Source organism: Megalobrama amblycephala, linkage group LG14 (genome assembly GCF_018812025.1).
Source record: "Megalobrama amblycephala isolate DHTTF-2021 linkage group LG14, ASM1881202v1, whole genome shotgun sequence".
NCBI lineage: Eukaryota > Metazoa > Chordata > Actinopteri > Cypriniformes > Xenocyprididae > Megalobrama > Megalobrama amblycephala.
Genome location: NC_063057.1, coordinates 37471707 through 37498445, shown reverse-complemented (window position 1 = coordinate 37498445; position 26739 = coordinate 37471707). Strand labels below are relative to the sequence as shown.

The 26739-nt window shown below is 38.3% G+C and overlaps 2 protein-coding genes across 2 annotated transcripts; both read left to right on the top strand.

Annotated features, from left to right (window-relative positions):
• Positions 1–481: 481 nt before the first annotated feature.
• On the top strand, positions 482–4496 carry LOC125244911 (E3 ubiquitin/ISG15 ligase TRIM25-like). The gene is made up of 4 exons (XM_048155298.1): positions 482–1266; positions 2270–2351; positions 2505–2552; positions 2771–4496. The coding sequence occupies exons 1-4, from the start codon at positions 697–699 to the stop codon at positions 3304–3306; spliced, it is 1236 nt and encodes a 411-aa protein (XP_048011255.1). The 5' UTR covers positions 482–696; the 3' UTR covers positions 3307–4496.
• A 2106-nt stretch (positions 4497–6602) lies between these two features.
• On the top strand, positions 6603–14216 carry LOC125244906 (tripartite motif-containing protein 16-like). The gene is made up of 5 exons (XM_048155293.1): positions 6603–7226; positions 7712–7807; positions 7894–8127; positions 8789–8948; positions 13081–14216. The coding sequence occupies exons 1-5, from the start codon at positions 6633–6635 to the stop codon at positions 13602–13604; spliced, it is 1608 nt and encodes a 535-aa protein (XP_048011250.1). The 5' UTR covers positions 6603–6632; the 3' UTR covers positions 13605–14216.
• Positions 14217–26739: the final 12523 nt, after the last annotated feature.

Here is a 26739-nt window from a genome sequence, read left to right as displayed (position 1 = left end):
ACTTGTGCCAAGCGTCCCGGTGCTGTTGGGCCATGACGAAAGTTTGGCCACTGTCCCCCAGGTCCACTGAGTGGAAGTGCTGGCGATGTTGTGTGTTTAGGCTGAGTAAACTCTACTCGGCCTGCCGGGCTTCGTCCTGCACTTGGACCAGCAGACGAAAACATCCTCCTGTTCCACCTGAGGTCCATCAGCACTTGAGTCTGATGAAGACCGGCAAGTGACTTGACAAGCTCCGCAAGTAACGTTGCGAGGCGCTTATATATCCCTCTCTCCACCAATAACTGCAAGAGTTTCATAACAGAATTTAGCATATATACATGTATAATTAATGTAGCTGTAGAATATTATCTGATATCTGCCTATAAATGTGAAGGAATGTCTAAAATGTCTAAACACAATGCAAGCTTTTCTTTTTTAAACCACTTGCAGCACTGTATAGATGAGATCATTAGGATGCAGTTTTACTGCAATTATTAGGGGTCTTTTCTTGATTCTCCTTAACTTATATTCTTTGACTGTCAGTCTGAGACTGATATCTTGTGGACATTTTATGATCTGTGACTTTACAGACTTGCAGACATATGCACATCACTTAAACAAAGAACCAGGAAACTGGAATCACATGAGTTCAGGGAAACAGAAACTGAAGTGTAGTTGAGCTGTTGTGTGTTTGTGTCTCTGTATTCACGCAGTAAAATGGCAGAGGCCAGAATTTCTCAGGATGAGTTCATGTGTTCGGTGTGTCTGGATTTTCTGAAGGATCCAGTGACCATCCACTGTGGACACAGTTACTGTAAGAGCTGTATTAATGGATACTGGGATCAGGAGGATCAGAAGAGAGTCTACAGCTGTCCTCAGTGCAGACAGACCTTCAGTCCAAGACCTGATTTAGCTAAAAACACCATTCTGGATGAAATGGTGGAGAAACTGAAGAAGATTAAACTTCCTGCTGACTGTTACGCTGGAGCTGGAGATGTGCAGTGTGACGTCTGTACTGGAAGAAAACACAAAGCCGTCAAGTCCTGTCTGGTGTGTCTGGAGTCTTACTGTCAAACTCATTTTGACTGTCATGAGGAATTTCACTCACGTAAGCCACATAAAGTGACTGAAGCCACTGGAGAACTGCAGGAGATGATCTGCCCGAAACATGACAAGATCCTTGAGGTTTTCTGCCGCACTGATCAGGAGTATATATGTGTGCTATGTATGGGTGAACATAAAAACCACAACACTGTATCAGCTGCAGCACAGAGGACAGAGAAACAGGTATGAACTTTAAACTAGACACTGATGAAATAATGCTATATTGGTCACTATATTGCTATCCATATGATCATCAATCACACAGCAAAACAGAAGTGAACAGTAGCTGCATGTGGACTTTCACTGCTGAGCGTATTTGTCCTCTGCATTGAAATTAACTTGATTAACATTTTATAGTTGAAGGCAGTCACTAACAGAAACATTCCACATAATCATCCATTAATTAATGTTTATTTTTTTTAATCGTATAGAGCCACAGCAGAAACACTGTCAGTGTGTAGCTTAGGGTTGTGCCCTAATGATGATGTCATCCATTGTGTTGGCTGACTGACACCAAGATGGAGAGACACCATCGTGATGCCACTCCCCAACCACCCCAACCACTTTCAATAATGCAACAGTAGCCTATTATTTTTTTCAGTAAAACCTAGAGCTTTATTAAAAGTTAAATTAGCCCAAGTCCAAGCATATATTAAATTATTAAGTAATACTACTTCACATTCTAAGTAAATTCAATTAATGATAACAATAATATCAAATATTTCTTATCTTTCTTATCCTAATATTGTGCTTAAATGCACTTAACATATGGTGAATTCTTGCTAAAGTGCAGTGTGATTATGTCACTGTGGGAACGGGGGCATTGAGGCGCTCATTGGTGCCCCCTCCAGCTGATGGGACCCTAGACAAGTGCCTAGTTCAACTGTGCCTAAAAACGACCCTGAATGTCAACCTTGACTCCATTAATGCTCTTGATCTGTTACATTTAAGTTATTGCCAGATGTTTGATCATAGTGTTTTTCTATAGAGTTCACAAATAGTGTAAGTGTCAAACACTAGAACTTACAGCTCTTACATGATATAATGAACATGAGAAGAAGCTGATGCTGTGAAAGTGCTGGATTGAGATTTACTAAAGATCAACAAGAGCTGCTCAAATCTGACAGTAGTGCAGGTTATTGGCTGAAGTGTGGAGGTGATGAGCTTTGATTTCTGTTTTCTGTAGAGTTTCCAGTCTCTCTCAGCTCCTCCTGAATCTACAGACGTAAATGACAATCTCAAGGAGCTGAAGAAGATCTCTGACAGAGGTAAAGTCCTGGAGATTCATCTGCTCTCAGAAATGATCCTCCATCATCTCATATCATGTAGAAGATCATATTAGAAATGTCTTAGGAACGGATGCAGGGATCATTTTCTCTTGACATGATAATCACACTCTTCATGTCTGTTGATTTCCACAGTCACTTTCACCAACATTGTTCCCAGAACCAGGAACGACTTCCTACAATGTAAGTCACTAAGAAAACAAGCAGAAAAACTCACTGAGTGTGTTCATGTTCTTCCTGTAGGAGGAGAAAGAAAACATGACTGAAGAGTTTTATTGTTGATTATGTTAATGATGATTTTCACAGAATATCTGGTAAACTGTACTGAGACACTGATAATATTGAACATGAAGAGTTCAAGATCAGATTCATAATTCCCGATTCTGTTTTATCTCCATCAGATTCCCATCACTTCACTCTGGATCCAAACACAGTGAATAAAGAGCTCCGTCTGTCTGAGAGGAACAGAGTGATTACTAACACTGTCACAGATCAGCCGTATCATTATCATCCAGACAGATTTGATTATTGTGAGCAGGTGTTGTGTAGAGAGAGTGTGTGTGGACGCTGTTACTGGGAGATTGAGTGGAGTGGACTTGTTGCTGTGTTTATAGCAGTGTCATATAAGAGCATCAGCAGGAAGGGACGGGGTAAAGAGTGTTGGTTTGGACGTAATGATCAGTCCTGGAGTTTGATCTGCACTTCCTACAGTAACTTATTCTATCACAATGACATAGAGACTAAACTCCCTGTAAAGTCCATCATCAGGAGAATAGGAGTGTATGTGGATCACAGTGCAGGAACTCTGTCCTTCTATTGCGTCTCTGGAGACACAATGAGCCTCATCCACACAGTCCAGACCACATTCACTAAACCTCTCTATCCTGGGTTTAAGGTATATATAGGATCATCACTGAAACTGCTGAAAAATGATTGATTGATTCTACCCATAATACTTTTATTCATTATTATTGTGAACAAACCAGTTCCTAAATTCCTAAATTCTCTAACCTCCTTTTTAATGATGTTTTATTAACAAAATTCGGGAGGAGCAGGTGCAGATAATTAGACTAATTATCACAGGTGGAAAGCATTCAGCTAATCAACCAACGGAGGTATATATACTGCAGACTTACCTCCGTGCGATTGACAGTTTATCAGCATCCCTCCACCACCCCATCTCCTCACTTCTAAATTCTATCTCTCATAACCACATCCAGGGGGAGTACCACTCCCTAGCTCAGGGAATACAAGAAGCGCATGTTAGGTGGAGTGTAATAGTAAGCATTGTTATGTAGCAACAACAGAAATGTTCTCTGTAGCCTGTCTTTAAACCGCATCAGTTATGTACATTTTATTTGTGCAAACCTGCATGACTTAAGTAGTGAGAAACTTGTATGCTTGCTCTCTATGAAGTCCATTATATCAGGGTTTGGTATTGCTGTAATCTCATATCAGTGACATCTTGAAAAAAAAGAATAAAAATATGTGCACATGTCACAAATCAGGCTACTGTGGTCCTTCCTGCTCACCACCAGAGGGCTCCCTCACTGGAATATTGACTCCATTTCCCATAATTCCGTACCTGGTACTGATTACATGCACACCTGAAGCTCATTCCCTGAACTATTTATACAGCCCTGTTTCTTTCACCCTTTGCGAAGTCTTGATTTTGCCCTGCTGACAATTCTCAGCATTTTCTCCTGTTTCTTGATTGCCGTGTATTTGACCCTGGATTGTTTCCCTTGTTACGACTCTTTGGTGCCTGCCATTGTTATTTTGCTGCGTTTCCCTGAATATACTTTGTACTATCTGCTACTATCATTCCCTTCACTTAATAACGTTCTGCAGCGATTTTGTGAAGTGTTTAAACACCCAGAAGGTGGCAGAAATGCTGGTAATAAGTTATTAGCTCTCTGGCAGGAAACGCACACAGTAGCTGAGTTTGCTCTCTCTTTTCGGACACTGGCAGCTCAAACGGTATGGGTAGAGTATACGTTATAAGTTGTTAAGGAAAAGAACGGAATCTGGAGCTCCAATCTGAACTCGCTTGTCGCAATAAAGGGAAAACTCAATTAATCAATTAATCGATCTAGCCATTAACATTGATAACCTGATCTGATCATGATGGCCCACGAGATCTATGGATTACAACACTACCACATTACCCAACTCTAGTGACCCTGAACTCATGCAAGTCGGATTTACCCGTATTTCTTCTGAGGAAATAGACAGATGCATTCGCCAAAATTTGTTCTTGTACTGTGGACAGCCTAGACATTTAAAAGCCTCGTCTAACCCAACCATCTCCTCGTAATACCAATGCAGTGAGTTCTCATGATCAAATATCACGTTCCTCGTCATGTGTTTAATTACCCATAGTTTTAATGTTTTTTGAGAAGTCTGGGATAACCATTGCCATGATTGACTCAGGGGCAGCGGGTAATTATATTGACAGTGATTTCACCAAGTCTCATCTGTGACGACCTCAGCTGTTGGTTCTGGGGAACTGCTGTTTGGTACCTTTGCCCACAAAATTACCTTAGTTGGCGCTGTTGCAGTGCTTCAGACACTTCTTTAAAGAGATCTTCAGTTGAGCCAAGAGGAAGGACTTTGTATTTGCATCAAATACATTGCTATTCCCTTTCCTTGGCTTCCCTCTCTCTCAGTTGCTTCCTGGTGTCTTCTTCTCATTCTCTGGCTTTTTGTTCTCGTCTCTCCTCTCACACTTGTTGCTCTTTCTATTTTTCCTGACCTTCATCTCTTCTCCCTCTCAGCTTTCCTCTCCTCCATCTACCAAATTAGGTCCTCAGAGTCTTTTATTTTCCACCATTCTCTCTGGCTCTGGGTTTACTGAAGATGGTGTGGTCACAGCAACATCTGAGCCAGATCAGGCAATAAGGGTCGGTGAGTAATGGAGGGTCCATGCCTCATCTGTGGCAAAATACCATTCCTAGGATGCTGTTCATCATTCTCAGTGCTCACCTGTCTATTTGATTGTTTAGTCTGATGTCACACTTAATGTACAAGCCATTTCAGGGTCCAAACGCTCATTAAGATCCCAAAAGCGAACAGAAATGGTGGAACCTGTGAATCTTTTTATCACTTTATTCTTTAATGAAGCACCATTGAAAGTTAAAAAGGGTCTGAAATCTTTCAACTCCAATAGAGTGATCTCTATTGAGTGTAGCTGTTCTTCCAGTTAGTATAATCAAGGGTAGGGTTCAGGCATCCATGAAAAAGAAGACTTACAAGGTTGAGGTGAGGTAGAAGTTAACAGTAACCAGCTTGCTTTTTGACACCTAAAGATGATATGCCATGTTCTTCCTGGCCAATGTCTAAAAAAAAAAAAAAAAAGATTTGACAATGTCTGTAAAAAAAAAAAAAAAAAAAAAAAAAACCTGTACAGGGCTGCTATAATTTTGAATGTAAATGTAAAAAGTAAGAAAGTAAGTGACTCTTCTACTTGTATGTCTCCATTTGTGCTACAGGTCAGAGGCTTTCAGGTGGTTCTGTTTGTTACACACTTATGAATACTTGTAATAATAATATTCGGTATTCCAAGTATTCATAAGTATTGTATATATAAATTACACACATTAGATCTATACAAGTGGAGCTGGGGAACTCTGAAAGTGTGCTGGAAACTGCTATAGTGATTGCTAACCAGACATTTAAAGTTGAGCAGCAAGCTGAATGGTTGCAAATGCAACATGAACCAATCAGCTTGTGCCAAGTAGTTAACACTGTGAATATCATTAGTTTGAGGCAAGGACCCATCAGCCTGTGCCATCTAGAGTTTCATGACAGAACTTGGCATATATACATGTAAAATTAGTGTAGCTGTAGGCTATTTCAGTCCATTAATTTTGTTATCTGTCAATAGTAGTCTCAAAAAGTCTAAGGTAAAGTCTAAAATGTCTAAATAAAAACAATGTCTATGCCACATAATTTGCCTGGATATTAAGTTCACGAGATAAATCTAGTCAAGAGCTGTTAAAAAAAGCAAATAGCTATTCTTATATAGTTTAAAACATTCATGTCACTGCATAGATGTGATCATTAGGATGCCGTTTTACTGCAGTTATCAATGGTGTTCTGATTCTCTGTAACATATATTGTCTGTCTGAAATGGACATCTAGTGGAAGTTTTATGATCTGTGACTTTAAAGACTTGCAGACATTCGCACATGTCACTCAAACACAGAACCAGGAAACAGGAAACTCTTCAGTTCAGAGAAACTGAAACTGAAGTGTAGTTGAATGGCAGAAGCATGCAGTAAAATGGCAGAAGCCAGATTTTCTCAGGAAGAGTTCATGTGTCCAGTGTGTTTGGATCTCCTGAAGGATCCAGTGACCACTTCCTGTGGACACAGCTACTGTAAGATCTGTATTACATGCTGCTGGGATCAGGAGGATCAGAAGAGAGTCTACAGCTGCCCTCAGTGCAGACAGACCTTCAGTCCAAGACCTGATTTAGCTAAAAACACCATTCTGGCTGAACTGGTGGAGAAACTGAAGAATATTAAAATTCCTGCTGACTGTTACGCTGGAGCTGGAGATGTGCAGTGTGACGTCTGTACTGGAAGAAAACACAAAGCCGTCAAGTCCTGTCTGGTGTGTCTGAACTCTTACTGTCAGAATCACCTTGAACAACATGAGAGTTTGTTTAAAGGAAAGAGACACAATCTGACTGAAGCCACTGGACGACTGCAGGAGATGATCTGCCAGAAACACAACAAGATCCTTGAGGTTTTCTGCGGCACTGATCAGGAGTATATATGTGTGCTGTGTACGATGTATGAACATAAAAACCATGACACTGTATCAGCTGCAGCACAGAGGACAGAGAAACAGGTATGAACTTTAAACTAGAAACTGATGAAATAATGCTATATTAGTATCTATATGATTAGGTGACATCCTTTACGCTGCAGACATCAGAAGTGAACAGTAGCTGCATGTGGACTTTCACTGCTGTGCGTGTTTGTGCTCCGCATTGAACTTACCTCAATTAACATTTAATAACTGAAGGCAGTTATTAACAGAAATACTCAACGTAATCATCCAATAATTTTTTTTTTATCATATAGTCTTGCAGCAGAAACACTGTCTGTGTGAAGCTTTACATCTCTGTCAGTTTTGCTTTAATGATACTGGCACTTGCACTCTGAAAAAGACCGTATGCTTCATGTAAATTCATGTACAATGGTGGAAACTGGTCAATCATCCCTTTAAGAGTTTGAACCCATAGCCATTGGTTATTAACTCTACGGTTACTGGATAACTCTTCACATAATTATATAGTCAAAGCTGTTTCCTGTTATTGATTTGTCCTTTAGCACCAGCTGAAGGAGACTCAGAGGTTGTTCCAGCAGAGGATCCAGCAGAGAGAGAAAGATCTTCAGCAGCTGAGAGAGGCTGTGGAGTCTCATAAGGTGAGTCTGGAGAAGAAGAGAAGTTTGAGAAGTCTCAGTCAGGACTCACTGAAGCCACTGTGTGATTGTGATGTGTGTCCTAACAGCGCTCTGCACAGACAGCAGTGGAGGACAGTGAGAGGATCTTCACTGAGCTCATCCGCTCCATTGAGAGAAGCCGCTCTGAGGCCACACAGCGGATCAGAGATCAGGAAAAGACTGCAGTGAGTCGAGCTGAAGGACGACTGGAGCGACTGGAGCAGGAGATCAATGATCTGAGGAGGAGAGACGCTGAGCTGGAGCAGCTTTCACACACACAGGATCACATCCATTTCCTGCAGGTAACAGAGATCTAGAAGAACAGGATCATAGTGAACTTGAGCAAGAGACTCACAGAGAAACATTTCATGAGAGCAGAATGAGCCGTTGACTGAAGTGTTGATCTGTGTGTTCAGTTATTATATAATCATCAGTCAGACTCTCATCTGATCTTCTTCTTTTGAAAGAGATGTAAACCTGCTGTAACCTTTTATAATAATTTTCATAACACATTAATGAATTTGACAGTGAAGTCCTCAAACAGGAAGTGATGCTGTATATTAGCAATGCTTCAGTGTATTTAAACCACAAAACCTGAACTTGGGATTGTGTCCTAAGAGTCCTTGTGAATTTCAAAGCCACTCAGAAGTTATGATCAACTGCTTTTCTTGATCAAATCTACTCAACCCTGTCATGTGACTCCATTGGTGAACTTGATCTGTTTAATTTATGTTTGATCTTCAAGTGTTTTTCTAGAAAATTCACATATAGTGTAAGTGTCAAACACTAGAACTTATAGCTCTTACGTGATATAATGAACATGAGAAGAATGAATCTGATGCTGTGAAAGTGCTGGATTGAGGAGAGTTACTAAAGATCATCAAGAGCTGCTCAAATCTGACAGTAGTGCAGTTTATTGGCTGAAGTGTGGAGGTGATGAGCTTTTATTTCTGTTTTCTGTAGAGTTTCCAGTCTCTCTCAGCTCCTCCTGAATCTACAGATGTAAATGACGATCCCTTCAGTTCTCTCTGCTCTTTTTATGTTGTGAGAGAATCTGTCCTTCAGCTGAGAGACAAACTGGAGGATTTCTGCAAAGAGGAGCTGAAGAAGATCTATGACAGAGGTAAGGTCCTGTAGATTCATCTGCTCTCAGAAATGATCCTCCATCATCTCATATCATGTAAAAGATCATATTAGAAATGTCTGTCCAACTTTATATTAAGTGGCCTTAACTACTATGTACTTGCATCAAAAAATAAGCACAATGTACTTATTGGGTTCATATTGTTCATTATCCTATTGAGGTGGATTCTGGTAAGGTTAGGGAAAGCTTTGGTGGTATGGGTAGGTTTAAGGGTAGGGGTAAGGTATAAGGGATGGGTCAACAGTATAATTATATACGTAATTACAGAAATGAATTACAGATGTAATTACAGGCAGGTGTTTTTAAAATATAAGTACAATGTAAAAATATGTATGTACACATTAAGTGCATTGTATCAAATGATTAATTTAAATGTAAGTACATAGTAGTTAAGGCCACTTAATAAAAAGTGGGACCGAAATGTCTTAGGAACGGATGCAGGGATCATTTTCTCTTGACATGATAATCACACTCACAATCACAATCACACTCAACAGACTCATGTCTGTTGATTTTCAGGAGCGACTTCCTACAATGTAAGTCACTAAGAAAACAAGCAGAAACTCAAAGTGTGTTCATGTTCTTGTAGAAGGAGAAAGAAAACATGACAGAAGAGTTTTATAGTTGATCATCTAAATTAACCTTTCTCAACGGGGCATTCAGAGAACATCGGGGGGTGTTGAGGGGTTCTTGGGTGGTGTTTAAGGAATGTAAATGCCAAAGATTTATGAGATGAAACTTGCAAAAGAAAATGTTCTGCAACATTCTAACATTCTAAGTGCCTAGATCAATTGCATCAATTGCAATTGAACATAGCATCCATTTACTGTCGGCGTGTGTCCAGTTTAGACAGAAAAATCACTGATTATAATGGGTTGTATATGCCTTTGTCGTGATATGTAGTGCCATTCACGACAGAGTGTGACCTGCCAGTTTAAACCAATGTGATCAGAATAGACTGTTTTATTTCCAGTGAAAACAACTTTTGCGTTTAGTATTCAAACACAATATAACACGTCGGAAGAGCCAGTATGCAAGGAACTGGCGGTACACTAAAGGTAAAAATAGATAAGTGTAAATCGGTCCACTTAAAGCACTGGAAATATGAAATAAAAACATTTGAAATGGAATGAACTTGTGACTTTAACAAAGATGTAAATCAGGGCAGCACTGAACTGGGGATTCAATATATTCTTCAATTACAGGAAATCTTCTAAAACTAATGAATAAATATGATTATTTTTCACTGAAGGCCAATTAAAAATATTCATCCAAAATTTACAGGTAAAATCACAGTAGTAAAAGCTTTTTAAGAGTTTCGGGAAAGTAAGAAACTGAAAACTATTCTGGAAAAATTCCACTATGGATGTAACATATGGGACATGACAACGGAGTAGGAGATCCAAGTGCAGGCTTTATTAAGTAGAAGAGTGTAGTCAAACAGGCAGTAGGTCGATCACCAGCAAACAGATACAAGAAGACAAGGCAAAAGTGTAATCCAAAAACACAGGCAAGGGTCAAGGCAGGCAGCAAACAATCATTAAACAAGGAAACAGTCCCGGGTCAAAAAACACAGGCAAAGCAAGGAACAAGGAACACGAAGACAAGGTCGGATACAAGGCTAAACAATACTCAGCAGGGCATGAGTGAAACACAGACACTATTTATACACAGACACAAACAAGATAATGAGTTAACAAGGGGCATGGTCCAATGAGTGTCCAAGGGGAGCAGCAGGGAAACATGAGGAGATAGAGGAGATACAGGGAACACAGACAAGGAACATGACAATGGATATATCCTAAACAGGGTTTTGTAAAAAGTCTCTTTAACCTTTGGGGCGACAGATAGAAATGTAAAGAAAGCTTAAAGGTCACCTATTATGCTAAATCCACTTTAACAAGGTGTTTGGATAAAAATGTGTTGGCAGTGTGTGAGCACAACCACCCTGCAATGATAAAAATTCACCCACTTATTTTTTTTAAATCCTCATTAAACTAAAGCAGTCTAGACAAGCAGTTTTGATTCACTGAGTAATGAGATGTCACATTCCCCATACCCCGCCCACACCCACTGACTGACAGTCCTGCATTACCTGCATCTCATTTCGGAGGCTGTGTCCTCCAGAGGTTGCAACTGAAGGCTGCATACGTCATCAAGGATATCTTATTTAAGAAAAGTAACCGTAACACAATTGACTGTCATTACTTGTGAAGTGTAAAATACTGTAATATCTTTTCTTAAATGCGACCGCCTCGATGACATATACAGCCTTCAAATATGACCTCCGGAGGACACAGCCTCCGAAATGAGATGGAGCGTAATAGTTTTCACCCTCAGTGAGCTGTATGCTGTCCAACAATGTCTGGTAAGTCACTGAAATGTTTTGTTGCTGGATGCAAGAGTGAACATAGCAATCTTCATTTAGTCTACTGACATCTGATCCACTGAACGCAGTGGATTAGTTATATTTTGAAGGGAATGCACCACAGATCTAATATACACATATGATTTCTGTAACGCTGCCTGCTAAATACGTTCACATAACTTGACTGTGTTTATGTGAACTGTGTATGTTTTTGACAGTTTAAACAAAACAAAAAATGTGAAAGAGAAGTTAATCACAAGACTTGACATTTGACAGCTGTCTTTGTGTGTGTGCGCTTCAGATAAGTACATTCAGAAAACGATCCATTACATGTTTAAACTGATATCGATTTAAAAGCCATGGAAATAATACACTTTAATGATGAAAGAAGAACTATGTTATCCGCGAGAGTGTTTGCAATATAGATGATAATCAAAACCAAACAAATGTCTTGTTAATATTTGGAGTATCCGATTGGCATAAAGTTGGTTTGACGTTGGTCGTTCGATATTCGCAAATTTAGGGACAGTCTCTAAAGTTACATCCAACATTGGTATGCACGTTTCTAACTTCAATAACATTTGAAGAGAACACTTTACAGCCATAAAACCAAATGTAAAGTGTTCATCTAGGTGTCAGCTGATACACACCTTTTATATTTATTTATTAAAATATACTGCCAAATCATATGTAAAAATTGCTATTTTTCACTACTGTATATGGGCTCATCAAAAATATAATTAATTTAGGTGTACACAATAGCTGACACCTAGATGAACACTTTACAGATTCTTTTATGACTATAAATTATTTCATTAAAATGTTATTGAGCTTTAAATTAAGGCATATTTATGTATGAGTGTATATACTGTAGTGAAAAATGCAATAATTTGAACATGATTTGAAAGTTTATTTTAATAATTATTAAAAAATTAAAAGGTGTGCATGATAGCTGTAAAGTGTATGGCTGTAAAGTGTTCTCTTCAAATGTTATTGAATTTAGAAATGTGCATACCAATGTCGAATGTAACTTTAGAGACAGGTCCCTAAATTTGCGAATATCGAATGTCCAACCTCAAACCAACTTTATGCCAGTGAGAAATCCGTGGAACTGTGATAGTGGAGAGGGGGGCGGAGCACAGCAGCTCATTTGCATCTAAAGGCACATGCATGAAAACAGCCTGTTCTTTACTGTAATCAGAAATGGGTATTTACAACATGGATTTACAAATGATCTGTGAGTTATTTTAAGCTGAAACTTCACAGACACATTCTAGGGACACCTGAATTTAAATTACATCTTGTAAAAATGGGCATAATATGTGACCTTTAAGATTGCCAAAGTGTACAGCACTGAAAATCACCAACAATAGACCTACAATGCTTAACAAACTTTATCAATTCAAATTGATAAATTAAATTATTAAAATTATTGTAAAATTATTTAAATGGATACTTGCTGTTTATATCAGTTTAAAAATGACTCATACTGACCCCAAACATTTGAATGGTGTAAATATAATAATTGGCCTAATTATAATAAACACAGAATAATAATAAACATTAATATTCAGGGAAGACTAGCCCTAATAAGGTTGAGATCCATTGATATAAATGATGATTTTCACAGGATATCTGGTAAACTGTACTGAGACACTGCTGATATATTGAACATGAAAAGTTCAGATATATTAAAAGATCATATTCATAATTCCTGATTCTGATGTGTTTTATCTCCATCAGATTCCCATCAGCTCAATCTGGATCTGAACACAGTGAATAAACGCCTCCGTCTGTCTGAAGAGAACAGAGTCATTACATTCACTAACACAGTCCAGCTGTATCCTGATCATCCAGACAGATTTGATCGTGTGTTTCAGGTGTTGTGTAGTGAGAGTGTGTGTGGACGCTGTTACTGGGAGATTGAGTGGAGTGGGAGATGTGTGTCTATATCAGTGTCATATAAGAGCATCAGCAGGAAGGGACGGGGTGATGAGTGTGTGTTTGGATCTAATGATCAGTCCTGGAGTTTGATCTGCTCTTCCTCCAATTACTCATTCAGTCACAATAACATGAAGATCCGTCTCCCTGTAGAGTCCATCAGCAGTAGAATAGGAGTGTATGTGGATCACAGTGCAGGAACTCTGTCCTTCTACAGCGTCTCTGGAGACACAATGAGCCTCATCCACACAGTCCAGACCACATTCACTCAACCGCTCTATCCTGGGTTTGGTGTTTATATTGGATCATCAATGAAACTGTGTTGAATCAGAATAGATTGTAGAGAGATTCTACCCATAATGCTTTGAGCTCATGATGAATCAGTAACAGTGAGATGTTATAGAGTCTCTTATTTTGTCTTCATTACATTAATACTACAGCTGAACTTCTGTCAAATGTTGGTTCATGCTGGTTGTCCTGATCTAGAAAGTAGCCTGACATGATAAAACCATGTTTTTCTACATGAGCTGTGGTAATACCATGCTGTGAATTCATCATGTAGTCATGTGATCGTGCTGCTGCAGCTCTCAGTGCTGTAATAAACACAAATAATTCAATAAGGAATAATTGACAAATTCAATGGTCCGTCGTCAATTATTCCGCTTATACTATGGTTACCACACCTTAAGACATTGTTCAGCTGATTTATTTCAAGACATTTGTTATTTTTGTTTATTTCAAAACATTTCATAATGGAGGCTTGAGCTTTGATAGCAGAATAATGCAGTTATTGTCGTTCTAAACACTGCTTTTAAACTCGGGTAAAGGAGCATTTCACACTTGTAATTTAGATCCAGGGTTAGCACTGCTTTTTGTGGTTTTAACCCCACATTCCGATGGCAAATTGTACAGTATAAAATAGGGGTCTCCAAACTTGGTCCTGGAGGGCCACTGTCCAGCAGAGTTTAGCTCCAACTTGCCTCAAGATACCTGCCTGGAAGTTTCTACTGTGCCTAATTAGACTTTGATTAGCTGGTTCAGGTGTGTTAAATTGGGGTTGGAGCTAAACTCTGCAGGACAGTGGCCCTCCAGGACCACGTTTGGAGACCCCTGGTATAAAACAATGCAGTGTTAGAATGTTACAACTAGATGCTTAGCAACCGACAACCAACCGTGTGACTTATATTCAAACACTTTGGGCAGTCACAGAAACACAGTGTGACGTATAAACAGTAGTTTCGGCATATGATAGAAAAAATGTCAAACAGCAACATGACAATTGGAGTGAAGAAGAGACCACCGTCATTCTTACTTTTATAGTTCGAAAAAGTTCACCCCCCAAAAAAATTGATATTGCAGTCAGTGTAATATGAGGGTGCGCAATGGTCGTGCCTTTATGTAAAATAAAGGCGTATGTCCAGTCAGTGACACTGACACCGCAAATATGCAGATAAGGACATAACCGGGGTTTAGGAATGTTCAGTGTGAAACGGTATCTTTTGAATATCTGGGATTAACTGTTAACCCCGGGTATAGTATGAGCAGTGTGAAACGTGAATAAAGATAACCCAGGATTCCATTTACCATGGGTTTAGAATGACCCAGGGTTATTAACTATTTCAAGTGTGAAAAGCCCTTTTTTTCTTATCTTTAATAATGTTACAATCCTGTGACATAGTTTGCAGTAATTTTGGGGCAGTTGTGTTTTTGTTTTTTCTCTATGTTGTGTTTTCTTTTTCTTCTCTCTTCTGTGCTGCTGCTCTAACAGGAGCTGATTGCTGGCACCTGATGCTCGTTTGCTGATAGCCAACTAGCATTTCATTCGTTTGCTCTTTCAGTGAGGAAACCAGCTGTAAAAGCCATCAAGAAAGCACAGATGAAGAGAGGGGAGTGGAGAGAGACAGAGCCACTTCTTTCTCCACATGGACCTTCTCTGCAGCCCCAGACAATTGTTGCCTTATGGTTTGCTGTTTACTAACTAATTGTTAGTGCAAATACTGAACTTTGTGATAAATTAGTACTGCTGTTGTGCTCTTAATGTTAATGACTCACTTAATATTTTTTTTATTTATTCTTTTGTTAATTATTTTTCTCCTGTTTCTGGGCTAAGTTAGGGAGTTAAGAGTTTTTATTTCTGTGATGGGTACGTTAGATTTAAAATTTAGTTAGACATTGTTTGTTTGTTATTTTGTCTATGCCCCCTCCTGAAGCCATTTTTGTGTTCTTATTGTTTCTTTACACAATAAATCAACCCTGCAGTAGATTTCAGTAGTTGACAGTGTTCTTTACTACTGGGACTGGGAATGAGAAGCTCCAATTGGGGGCTCGTCCGGGATTAATTCATTCGTCTAGTTACAATGGATTATGGTGGATTTAATATTCTCATCATAGGTGATTTTGTTTGGCTGCTATAAACTTTAGTAAGTGAGGAAATTCCATATTGTTTGTGAAAACATTAAATAAAATATGGAAGTAAGGTGAAGTTTTGAAGATTTGGTTTCTCTCCTACATTGGAGGAGTTAATCATTGTAGAAAAAAAGCTTGAGGTCCAAACTTTACACAGTCGACCGATTACTGTACCTCGCTCTAGATCGCCTTCCTCTACTGATTTTGCTACACCAAAATCTGATGTAGGCAAGTACGTTAAGTTAGTGCCACCCTTTCGTGAAGCAGAGGTAGACTCTTATTTTATTGCCTTTGAACGTGTCATGACTAAATTGAGTTGGCCGAGGGACATATGGGCTCTGCTGCTTCAGTGTAACTTTGTTGGCAAACTGCAGGGGGTGTCTGCGGATTTGCCAATTGAGGAGTCATTAGACTAAGACACTGTGAAAGGAGTGGTTTTGAAAGCATATGAGTTGGTGCTGGAGGCATATCAACAGAAATTGATTATGTTCAAAGCAAGCCCGACAAACTTGCGTTGAATTTGCCAGGGAGAAAAAACTCTTTTTGAGAAGTGGTGTTTTGCCAGCAAATTTACCACCCTTGAGGAGTTGCAAGAATTAAGGGATCTTTATTAGAAGATTTTAAGACGGGCATGCCGGAAAGTGTTGTAGTTCATTTAAATGAACAAAAAGCAACAAGGGCAGTTGTGTTTTTGTTTTTCTCTATGTTGTGTTTTCTTTTTCTTCTCTCTTCTGTGCTGCTGCTCTAACAGGAGATGATTGTTAGCACCTGATGCTCGTTTTCTGATAGCCAACAAGCACTTCATTCATTTGCTTTTTCAGTGAGGAAACCAGCTATAAAAGCCATCAAGAAAGCACAGACGAAGAGAGGAGAGAAACAGAGCTGCTTCTTTCTCCACATGGACCTTCTCTGCAGCCCCAGACAATTGTTGCCTTATGGTTTGTTGTTAACTAACTAATCCTTAGTAAAAAAAAAACTGAAATCTGTGATAGAGTTCAAGTTAGTACTGTTATGATCTTGCCTAGAGTGTTAATTCCAGCTCTTAATGTTAATGACTCACTTAATATTTTTTTAATTTATTCTTTTGTTAATTATTTTTTTCCTGTTTCTGGGCTAATCTCTTAATGTTGCTGACTCACTTTATATTTATTTATTTATTTTTAAATTGTCCATGTACTTTTGTGTCCATTCGTTTTTCCTTTCTTAAACCAGAAATGAAATATGGAAAATGTGGTTTCTTTGTATATTATTTTATCACTGATGAATAGAATTAGCAGATACAAGCTAATTTTCCTTATGCAAGATTATTATTTTGTAATAATATAAATGATATACAACTTTATTAATATACAACTTTTTTAATATGTAAAAATGCTAAATTTTCCAGTGTTTTGCGTCATACACGCTAAAGCGCCCTCTAGTGCCTTTTCCTCTGGTGTCAATAGAATGACTTGCTTCAAGAGTCTGCCTAAATGACATTTGATTAATTTTCATTCGTTAAATTAATATTATTATTTTTACATTTACATTTTAACATAAACATCACATTTCTAAACCTTATAGATCTTGTTTAGCGCTATTATCGAGTTCGGACAGATTGTGGTTTCAATTTTATATGAATAAAGGCCAAAACGACATCTAAATTGAGGTGCGGTCACACTGCACTTTTCGTTCCATTGACTTCATTGATTTTTTTTTTTTTTTTTTTTTTTTTTTGTATTCTGTATTATGTCTTTGATCAATTGTATGTGTATGTGGGCACCGGAATCCAAGAAAAATTTCCCCATTGGGGACAATAAAGTTAATTGAATTGAATTGAATTCCATTCAAACGCATGCAAATGCCTCAGACCGGAAATGCAAGCTGGTGCGAAAAATTTTGCATTTTGCTGCGTTCTAAAGTTCAAGTTTTGTGCACTCTGACCTGCGAATTCGCATCACGTGATGACGTGCGACCAGTAGAAGATGGATTCGTCACGGCATGACCTCTTGGCTGAATTAAAAGAATGATATTTTTTCAGTAAAGTTGAGTATGTTCTATATTTTTTACATTTTGAAGGTATACTTTTAATTTATATGTTGAATTCATGTTTATAAAAAAGACGCTGTAGACCGTGATGTCGTATCACGACCATTACAGCATCCGAAGACGTTCAAAGTCTAGTGACCACGGCTTTACTGTGACTTTTTTGTCTATTTTATATTGTTTTATTTTAAGAAATTGTTTGGGATTAGGAGTCACTTTATAGGCTATATGTTATGCTGTTTAAATTGATACCAACATGTTATTGTAATGGAGGCCAGCTAGTAGTCGCTGTGCGAGTAAACCTCACTCCTCTGATCTCAAGAGATGGTCTAGCGACTGATGCTAGAGGTTGCAGCCTTTAGCCTCGTTGTTGAGTGTCCAACTCCCACGCCGGAGTCCCAGGTTCGAGCCGAGGCCCGCACAGAGGGCCCGTAGGACCTGGGTGAGGGGTTACACTATGATGACAAAATTATACCCCAATATGTAATTTTCATGAAGACAAAATTCCCATACCCTGTGCCTCAGTGGAGGTTTGACATGAAATGTTTCTCAATTATCATTGAAAGCAATCTGTTATGGCCACGTCGCTGGGACATTAATGCTTTATGTGGCTTAATCCTACTAAAACAACAACCAGGGAGAAACTATTTTCTCACATATTTTCTTGTCATCAACAGCATCTGCAAAGACAACGGCAATGCAAACAAAGTGGAAGGACAATATTTTTATGTTAAGCGTTTGTAACGGTTTTAGTGGAAAATGGTGAACGTTGAAAGCGCGTTGCCTTCAGCCTGACCTGCTTGTCCGCATATCTTTTTTGGTCCTTTAATATCACTGTCTTAATGCATTAAGTGTTTTCTTCTTAACTTTGTTTTATTTTATAGGAAAATGCTTAACGCGTTATTAATTGTTCATAGTGGGCTGCTTATAAGGTGTAGTGAATTTGCTCCTTCAATATCACTAGTAGGCTACATTAAACACTTATTTTTCTTGTTAAGCACTTAGAATGTGCCGCTTCGCTGAATGCATTTGCCGCCAGTATGCATTCTCTTGGTCAAGCGGCAGTATCGGACCCCTCGTGAGTGAGTGAGTGAGAATGGGGTGGAAATCAAGTCAAGTATTATCATGTTTCAGAGACATGGCTCTCAAAAGTGTGGGAGAAACAACAATTTTACAAAAGAAAACTTGACATTTTTTCAAATTTAATCTGTCCTTTTTAAATTTTGGTTTATAAAGATGCAAAATGTAAAAAATCTGAAAAGAAGTCAATATTTATTTTGAGCACATGAAATTTGTGTATTCGGTTTTAATTTAAATTTTGGTATTCACCATAGCATTTAAATCAGGGTATCTTCCGTTCATTCATGTTTTGATTTGATATAGAAATCGGAAAATGGAAAAAAAAAAGGCACCATTTTTGTTTTTCTTTTTTTTTTTCCTACACCAAACTAAGCATTAGCTGTCAAAATGCTGAAATTTTTTGCATATACAGAAATTGAGTTCTTAATCTTACCTTTCTTTGTGCTTTCGCTCCACATGACTTACTCCATATGAACTCTTCGTAGCACTTATATGAATAATAGATGATGTAGCATCATAGTTTCAACACATAGTTAAGAGCTAGAGGCTACACATGACATCCTGACCTGAGTCCTGCTGCCTTTGCACTAATGTTAGTTTCAAGTCATGCACAGTTGCGCACAAGAAAACTTGAGACTGTAATCATAATATAGACACCACCACCAGTTACTCGTTGAGAGATTTATTCGTGAGGTAATAATTGCCTAATAAATTTACTGGTGTCTCACACACGACGTACAGTTAGTCTATGCCGTGTGTGCATTAATTTAAAACCTATTTAAAACAGTTAATTTGACTACAGTGGTTCAACCTTAATATTATAAAATGGCAAGAATACTTTTTGTGCGCCAAAAAAACAAAATAACGACTTTATTCAACTATATCTAGTGATGGCCGATGTCAAAACACTGTTTCATGAAGCTTTACGAATCTTTTGTTTGGTTCGGAGTGCCCAAGTCACGTGATTTCAGTATATGAAGCTTTGTTACATCCTAAGTGTTTTGAAACTTCAATAGTTCACATGACTTTGGCAGTTTGATACATGCTCCGAATTCATAAATTGAAAAATTTCATTCAAAATGAATGCTCCAGAAGAAAACACGATGCATTGGGGGCTGAAAACATTTGGAATTTGAAGATCAAGGTAAATTGTATTTAATTTGTCTTCTGCGAAACATGAAAGTATATTCTGTTGCTCCCGAAGGGCAGTACTAAATGAAAAAATGTATATTTAAACAAAATAAGAAAAATTTGGACATCTTTATCCTGTTCAAAAGTTTTCAACCCCTGACTCTTAATGCATTGTGTTTTCTTCTGGAGCATCAGTGAATGTTTGAACCTTTTTTAATAGTTGTGTTTGAGTCCCTCAGTTGTCCTCAGTGTGAAATGATGGATCTCAAAATCATACAGTCACTGCTGGAAAGGTTTAAATATGGAAAAGGTGGAAAACTGATGAATCTGCAGGAGCTGGAGGATTTTTCTGAAGAACAGAGCTCAGTTTAACTGCTCAGGACAAACAAGAGACTCATGAACAACCATCACAAAACATAAAAACACTCATAGATCATCCAGGTAACCACACACAGTATTGAGAATCAATGGTTCACAAACTTATGAATGGGATTATTTTTAATAAATTCAGCTATTTTTTTTTTGTCTTGTGGATTATATGTAAACATCTTTTATGTAAAATATCTTACTCAGGAGAGTACTAAATAAAAAAATAACATGCATTTTGTATTATCTCCTTTATTTTGTTAAAATTATTCAAATTTTTACAGATTCTGCAAGTGGTTCACATACTTTTTCTTGCAACTGTATGTATCATTTCTTCTCAGAGTGTAGTAAGAGAATACGTGCTTGACTCTCATTGCACATTCATACAGACAGGGTTCCAGACGCTGCTGTAAGATGCTGTGTGAACAAGACATTTTAAAGGGATAGTTCACCCAAAAATGAAAATTTGATGTTTATCTGCTTACCCCCAGCGCATCCAAGATGTAGGTGTCTTTGTTTCTTCAGTAGAACACAAATGTTGATTTTTAACTGCAACCGCTGCCGTCTGTCAGTGGTATAATGCAAGTCAGCGGGAACTTGGACTATAAGAGTAAATAAAACACGACAAATCCAAATTAAACCCTGCGGCAGTGATGTCTCGCGCATATACTTCAATGAGAGCGAGACATCACTGCCGTTGTCAGAGCGCGATCAGACCAAACGAATCGAGTGATGAATGCCGTTGGACATAGTGGTGTATTAGAGGTAAAAAATGATATAAATACTGTTCGGTTTCTCGCACAAACCGATCGTTTCGTGTCTTAAGACATCAATGTGTCGTCACGAGCTGCAGGGTTTCATTTGGACTTGTCTAAGCAAGTTTTATTTACTGTTATTTTAGAAGTTCCCATCCACTAGCATTATTTGACTGACAGACAGCAACGGTTGGAGTTAAAAAATCATCATTTGTGTTCTACTGAAGAAACAAAGACACCTACATCTTGGATGCTCTGGGGGTAAGCAGATAAACATCAAATTTTCATTTTTGGGTGAACTATCCCTTTAAGACTCGCACCTGTAAGTAAATGTGGTTGTCAATCACATTTGTTCTGTTTATCACATTGTTCTGTGATTGTTTTGTTGTATCGGTTGTCTTAGCAACTAGTAGCAATAGTATTAATTTAGCCATAGCATTAACTAGCTTACCCGAATGAAAAAGTTAACAAAAGTTATTTGGGTTATAATTTACAATAAGATTTCATTTGTTATCATTAGGTTAACATTGTGGAAAAATGGCACAACAGAGCAAAATAAAAGAAAGGGCTATGTTTATTATCATTTTATCATCTGTTTAGACTTTATTCAAGCTGTTAAACTAAGAATGTAAAATAATGTATTTTGCAGCACAGGGTATAGGGTAACATCCAAATATAAACAGTTAAAAAAGGTTAAAAAGTCAAGGGTCAAGAGCCCAACTAAAGCAAATACAGATCTCCATCATGGAAACGTCAAACAAAACAATAAAATAACATCTAAACTTCTGTTAATTCTCAATAAGAACTTCTTTAAACCTAAGACAGAAATAAAGTCAAACTGGTTAGTAATAAGTGAAGCTGTTTGTGGAGTTGTTTAATCAGTTCTTGTGTTCCTGCTGGTCTCATCTGATTTTTCCATTGTTGTTTCCTTTCAGTAATTCTGCTTGTTAACGACAGGTGTTCATCACTGATGCTCAATAATCACTTAATTAATCACTGAATTATCTCATTAACTTCAACAGTGCTTCACTGTTACTCTAACACTCTGTAGTGTGGATACATATTAAGGCCCCGGTATACTTCAAACAAAATTCTTTTTCGTTCTTCATTTAGGGGTAAAACGAAGTTCGAAATGCGTGACCAGCGATATACTTTAGACGAACATCTGATGCCGCCCACACTGCTGAGAGCGACGGTTAGATGAATATGTAAATATGTGCCATGCACTTTCTTCTCAGTAACAAAATAAACAACAAAAATGAGAAAACAGCAAGCATTTATTATATAAAGCATAAGAAAGCATCTGATAATATCAACATGCATGTTAGCATGAGCTCTGCAAAGTATCACTCTAGTCACGTCATGTCTTCATATAGCACTTTATTCAATAGATTGCTTAAAATCAAGCAGCTTTACAGTATCAAACATGAAAAACAGTGTTAGTGCCTCATTTTTATACAAGCACAACTTCATTTTGTACTATAAAGTGGCTATCCAGTGTGTTCATGTTTTCACCCGCGGAGCTCTTACCTCGACGAACTCAAACACACGAAATGAGTCAAAAACGCGCCTCACGCGAGTGAAGGTGGAGTCTCAGCGCACACCTCCTATTACGTAATCGTCACTGACCAATGGTAGTACGAAGGTGTTTTGGTGCTGGAACGAACTTTTCCTGAAAGTTCGCTTTGGCAAGCCGTTAAACGCGGACAAGCTACGCAATATCGCGTTCATAATCGCAGATGAATCGCCTTCGATTATGAACGCGATATTGCGTAGCTTGTCCGCGAACTACAGCTCTGTATATTAAGTGCCGCTCCATTTGAAAGCAGGTGATGGACATTTACCGCTAATCACAGAACCGGCTTTACTGATGAGACACGCATGACAATCGCATGCGATTAATCATGCAGCCCTACAAGTTAATTTCAAATATCAACAATGTCCAACAGCATTTTTGAAAAATAGCTTACACCACCTTTAAAAGATAATCCACAGACACTGCAGTATTGATTTATATCATCATATAACAAAGTAATTTGAACTAGATGTGTCAGCAGTATGTACTGTACCATAATGCATATTTGTAGGTTTTATTTTACTGAGATATCAAATTATGGTGAATTTGGGGCCAAAGAGATATCAAAACTGAAGTCATTGTGATCTCACTAGTGTGTTTGTGTGTGTTTACAAATGTCCCCACAAGGATAGTAAAACTTGAATTACCAACAGCCAGCTGTCTCCATGGGGAAATGGATTTATAAACAGTGTTCTATTCAAGTTCTATTCAAATAATTGTCATCCAAAATCCGTGGATGTTATTAAAATATTGTATGTATTTTTGCACTATAGGGGAAAGTGCGGTGAGTTGTGCCAGTTTTTACTCAAAGTGACTTTAAAGTGAGTCCATGGCAGTAATGCCTTCAACTTAAGAATGTACATATATTTCAGGATGTGGTGCATGCCTGAGAACAATAACTTTGGATCTGAAATAAATTGTTTCAGAAATATAGCTTTTGGAAAAAAAGTGGTCTCGTGGCACAACTTGCCCCTGGTGCGGGGTAAGTTGTGCCTTTGGAGAGAATACGTGGGGGTAATTTGTGCCAGTCATTTCTGAAGTAAAACAGAACATTTTAATGTTATGAACTGTAATGCTATATGAAAGCAAGACAAATTAAATACAAAATTACTCATTTAAGGTTTATTTAGATATTGTCACCCTATTAAACTGTTGGAATAGGCTAAGTCATATTTTGTAGTTTTTGGGAAAACACAAAAAACTTAAATACACAATATATGATATTTGTGAATCATTTCAGGCAAAAAGGCTTTGGCAATATATGCCTGTTGACATACATATAACGCTGTCTCTCAATTATAAGAATAACGCCATGTTACAAATTATTATGCAAGTGACATATCAGTAAGATTTCAGTAGAATAAACATTCAGATTTTAGTTTTTCTAAGAAAATGTTTGTTTATTTATCCATGACTTATAACTGGTATCAGTCTCAGACAAAATAATTTGCCAGGACTATGGAAACCCCACTTAGAGGTTGTTCCACATTATTAAGCGAGTCACAGTTTTCATGCAAAATGGGGAGGAAGAAAGATCTTTCTGAAGATGAAAATACCTGTTTGCTGCTAAACACTGGCTTTTTTTATAGCTGCCCTTTTAATACAATTATTTTTTTTTGACAGGAACTTTCATTAATAAGCCTTTATCTGACCGAGTTCTGCTGTGCTCTAAATCACTCACAAATCTTATGATAATTCGATAATCTCCATTCAGTTTTCACATAATATTAGTTGTTTTCATGCCTTTTGCACAACATTGGACCATTTCATGCTTTTCATCTTCAGAAAGTGCGTTTTATAAGTGCATGGCATGATGGGTTTTGGTCTAAAATCAAGAATGTCACATAGTTTAACTGCTAAAATGTAAGAGTACAATGTACAATTACAAATTAATAATATGTTGAAAATAATCATACATGGGGTGAGTTGTGCCACTGGCACAACTTAACCCAGGCCCTCTGGCACAAATCACCCCGGACCCACAAGTTTGAAAAACTAGCATGATCCAGCAGTTAAGAGCTAACATACTGCTAACTGTATAGACTCATTGTGTAGCCTGCTAAAGCACTAAAACGTGTGAAATGTTTTCAAACTTGTCTATAATTGTTCAGACACTACAATCAAAAAACTTTGATCATAGAAATTTTACTACTTTAACATTTTTTTTAGCTAAAATGTGCTTTCCTCTCATGCCATGTGTTTCTCTTCTTTGGAGGATGAGTAAAATGGATGGCTTTTCAAAATTATGTGGTCCTGACCAATTTCTTCTATGGTTTTCCAGAAACAATGGGTGGGACTACTTCCCCCCTGGCACAAATCACCCCACTCTCCCCTATGGTTTGATGAACACATGTTCACAATTCCTGCTTGTGATTCTTGTGGTTGAGACATGAGACATCTTTAACACTAGAAGCGCCAGAATTCCAAAACTACTAGAACAGCCGTGAGCGGTCATTTTGACCGCTATATTATAAACTCTATAATCTCTAAATAAATTGCCCAAATGAGAGATTAATGTATTAACTGTGTTAGGATATCTTTTTTTTAAAAAAAACAAAAAACAAATGACACCAATAGGCTATGTACATTTTTTATTTAGTTAAAAATGATAATTATAAATTTAGAAATATTCGCATCATTTCATAGTAAAATGTAATTATTGCATATTCAGTATTTCACTGTATTTATTTACATAACTCAGAACAACAAAATAACATTTAAAATGATCTATTTGATTATGAAAAAAAAGTGTTACAACATTTATGATACATTATAACACAGAACATAAGCTAGAAACAAGCAGCTCTAAAGTTAAAAAGAGTCACGAACGAAGTTTGGAACCATAAAACAATTACGCTACAATTCGTGCTCGGCTATTTAAGATTCACAGTCAACACAAGTTACTTCTGTTCTTCTCGCACAATTTCCACACACAGGTTTGTGGCATTTGCAGCAGGTGTCGTGCGTTTTATTTTGTTTGCAGATTCTCCGCACCTGGCACGGTCTCCGTTTTGGTGTCAGTTGCGGGGGTTGATTTTGCTTTAGGTTGGGACCTTGTGTCAACTGCGATGCTGCCCTTTTTCCCTCCATGAACTCCGCTCTCAGCTCCTCTGCCAGTCGCAGCAGGAACTTCCTCCGGGCAATATTGCTGCTGGTGCACTCCTTGAAGAGGATGTGGGCATTGATTCCAGCGAGGTCGAGGATGTTGTAAAATACAGCCACTGGCCATCTACACGTACCGCCTTTCACAGAGTATGCCCGTGCCATCTGATCTAGGACATCCACCCCATACTTGGTGTTGTTGTAATAGGTCACAGACTCCGGCTTTGCTTTCGGCCCATCGGTGATGCCCACGCTTGTGTGCACGGAGCTCAAAATGCACACATTCTTCCTCGGCTTTCCCTGGTATATTGTGAGCGTCGCATCCGCACATTTTAGCACTTTTGTGCTATACAACTCCGCTTGCACTTTTGCGGAGGGGGGCAACTCGCGCTTACTTTTTCCCATAGTGCCAACCAGGCTGGTCTTCTTGGCCTGTAAGGCGGTGGCCAGTTTCAGTGAAGTGAAGAAATTATCCGTTGTAATATTTCTTCCCTTACCCAAGAATGGCTCCGCCAGTTTCAGCACCACACTCTCTCCCACGAGCTGACCTCTGCTCCGTGCCTCTTCTTTACCCAGAAACGGAGCCCCGTTCAGCATGTATTTCGAACGGACATCAGCAGCCAGCCAAAATTTGATGCCAAATTTATCAGGCTTATTCCCCATGTACTGAAGAAATCTGCACCGGGCCTTGGTGGGGAACAGCTGCTCATCGATGGTTATGTCGGCACCGGGCTTGTAACAGGCTATGCTGTTCTGAATAAACTTGTTCCAAGTGGCCGATACCAGGGCAAACCTGTCATCCTGCAGACGCACACGTCGGGTTTCTTTTTTATCGAACCGCAGGAATCTCATTATCTCCCTGAAGCGATTTCTGGCTATGGTTTCTTTGAAAAACGGGAAGCCCCATTTCTCCGACCAAAGGCTCCCCAAATCCATGTTCACGAGTTCACACTTGCAAATAAGTCAGATAAATAAATAGTATGCGTATTTGGCGTGCTGTCCGAGGAGAGGGCTCCGAGC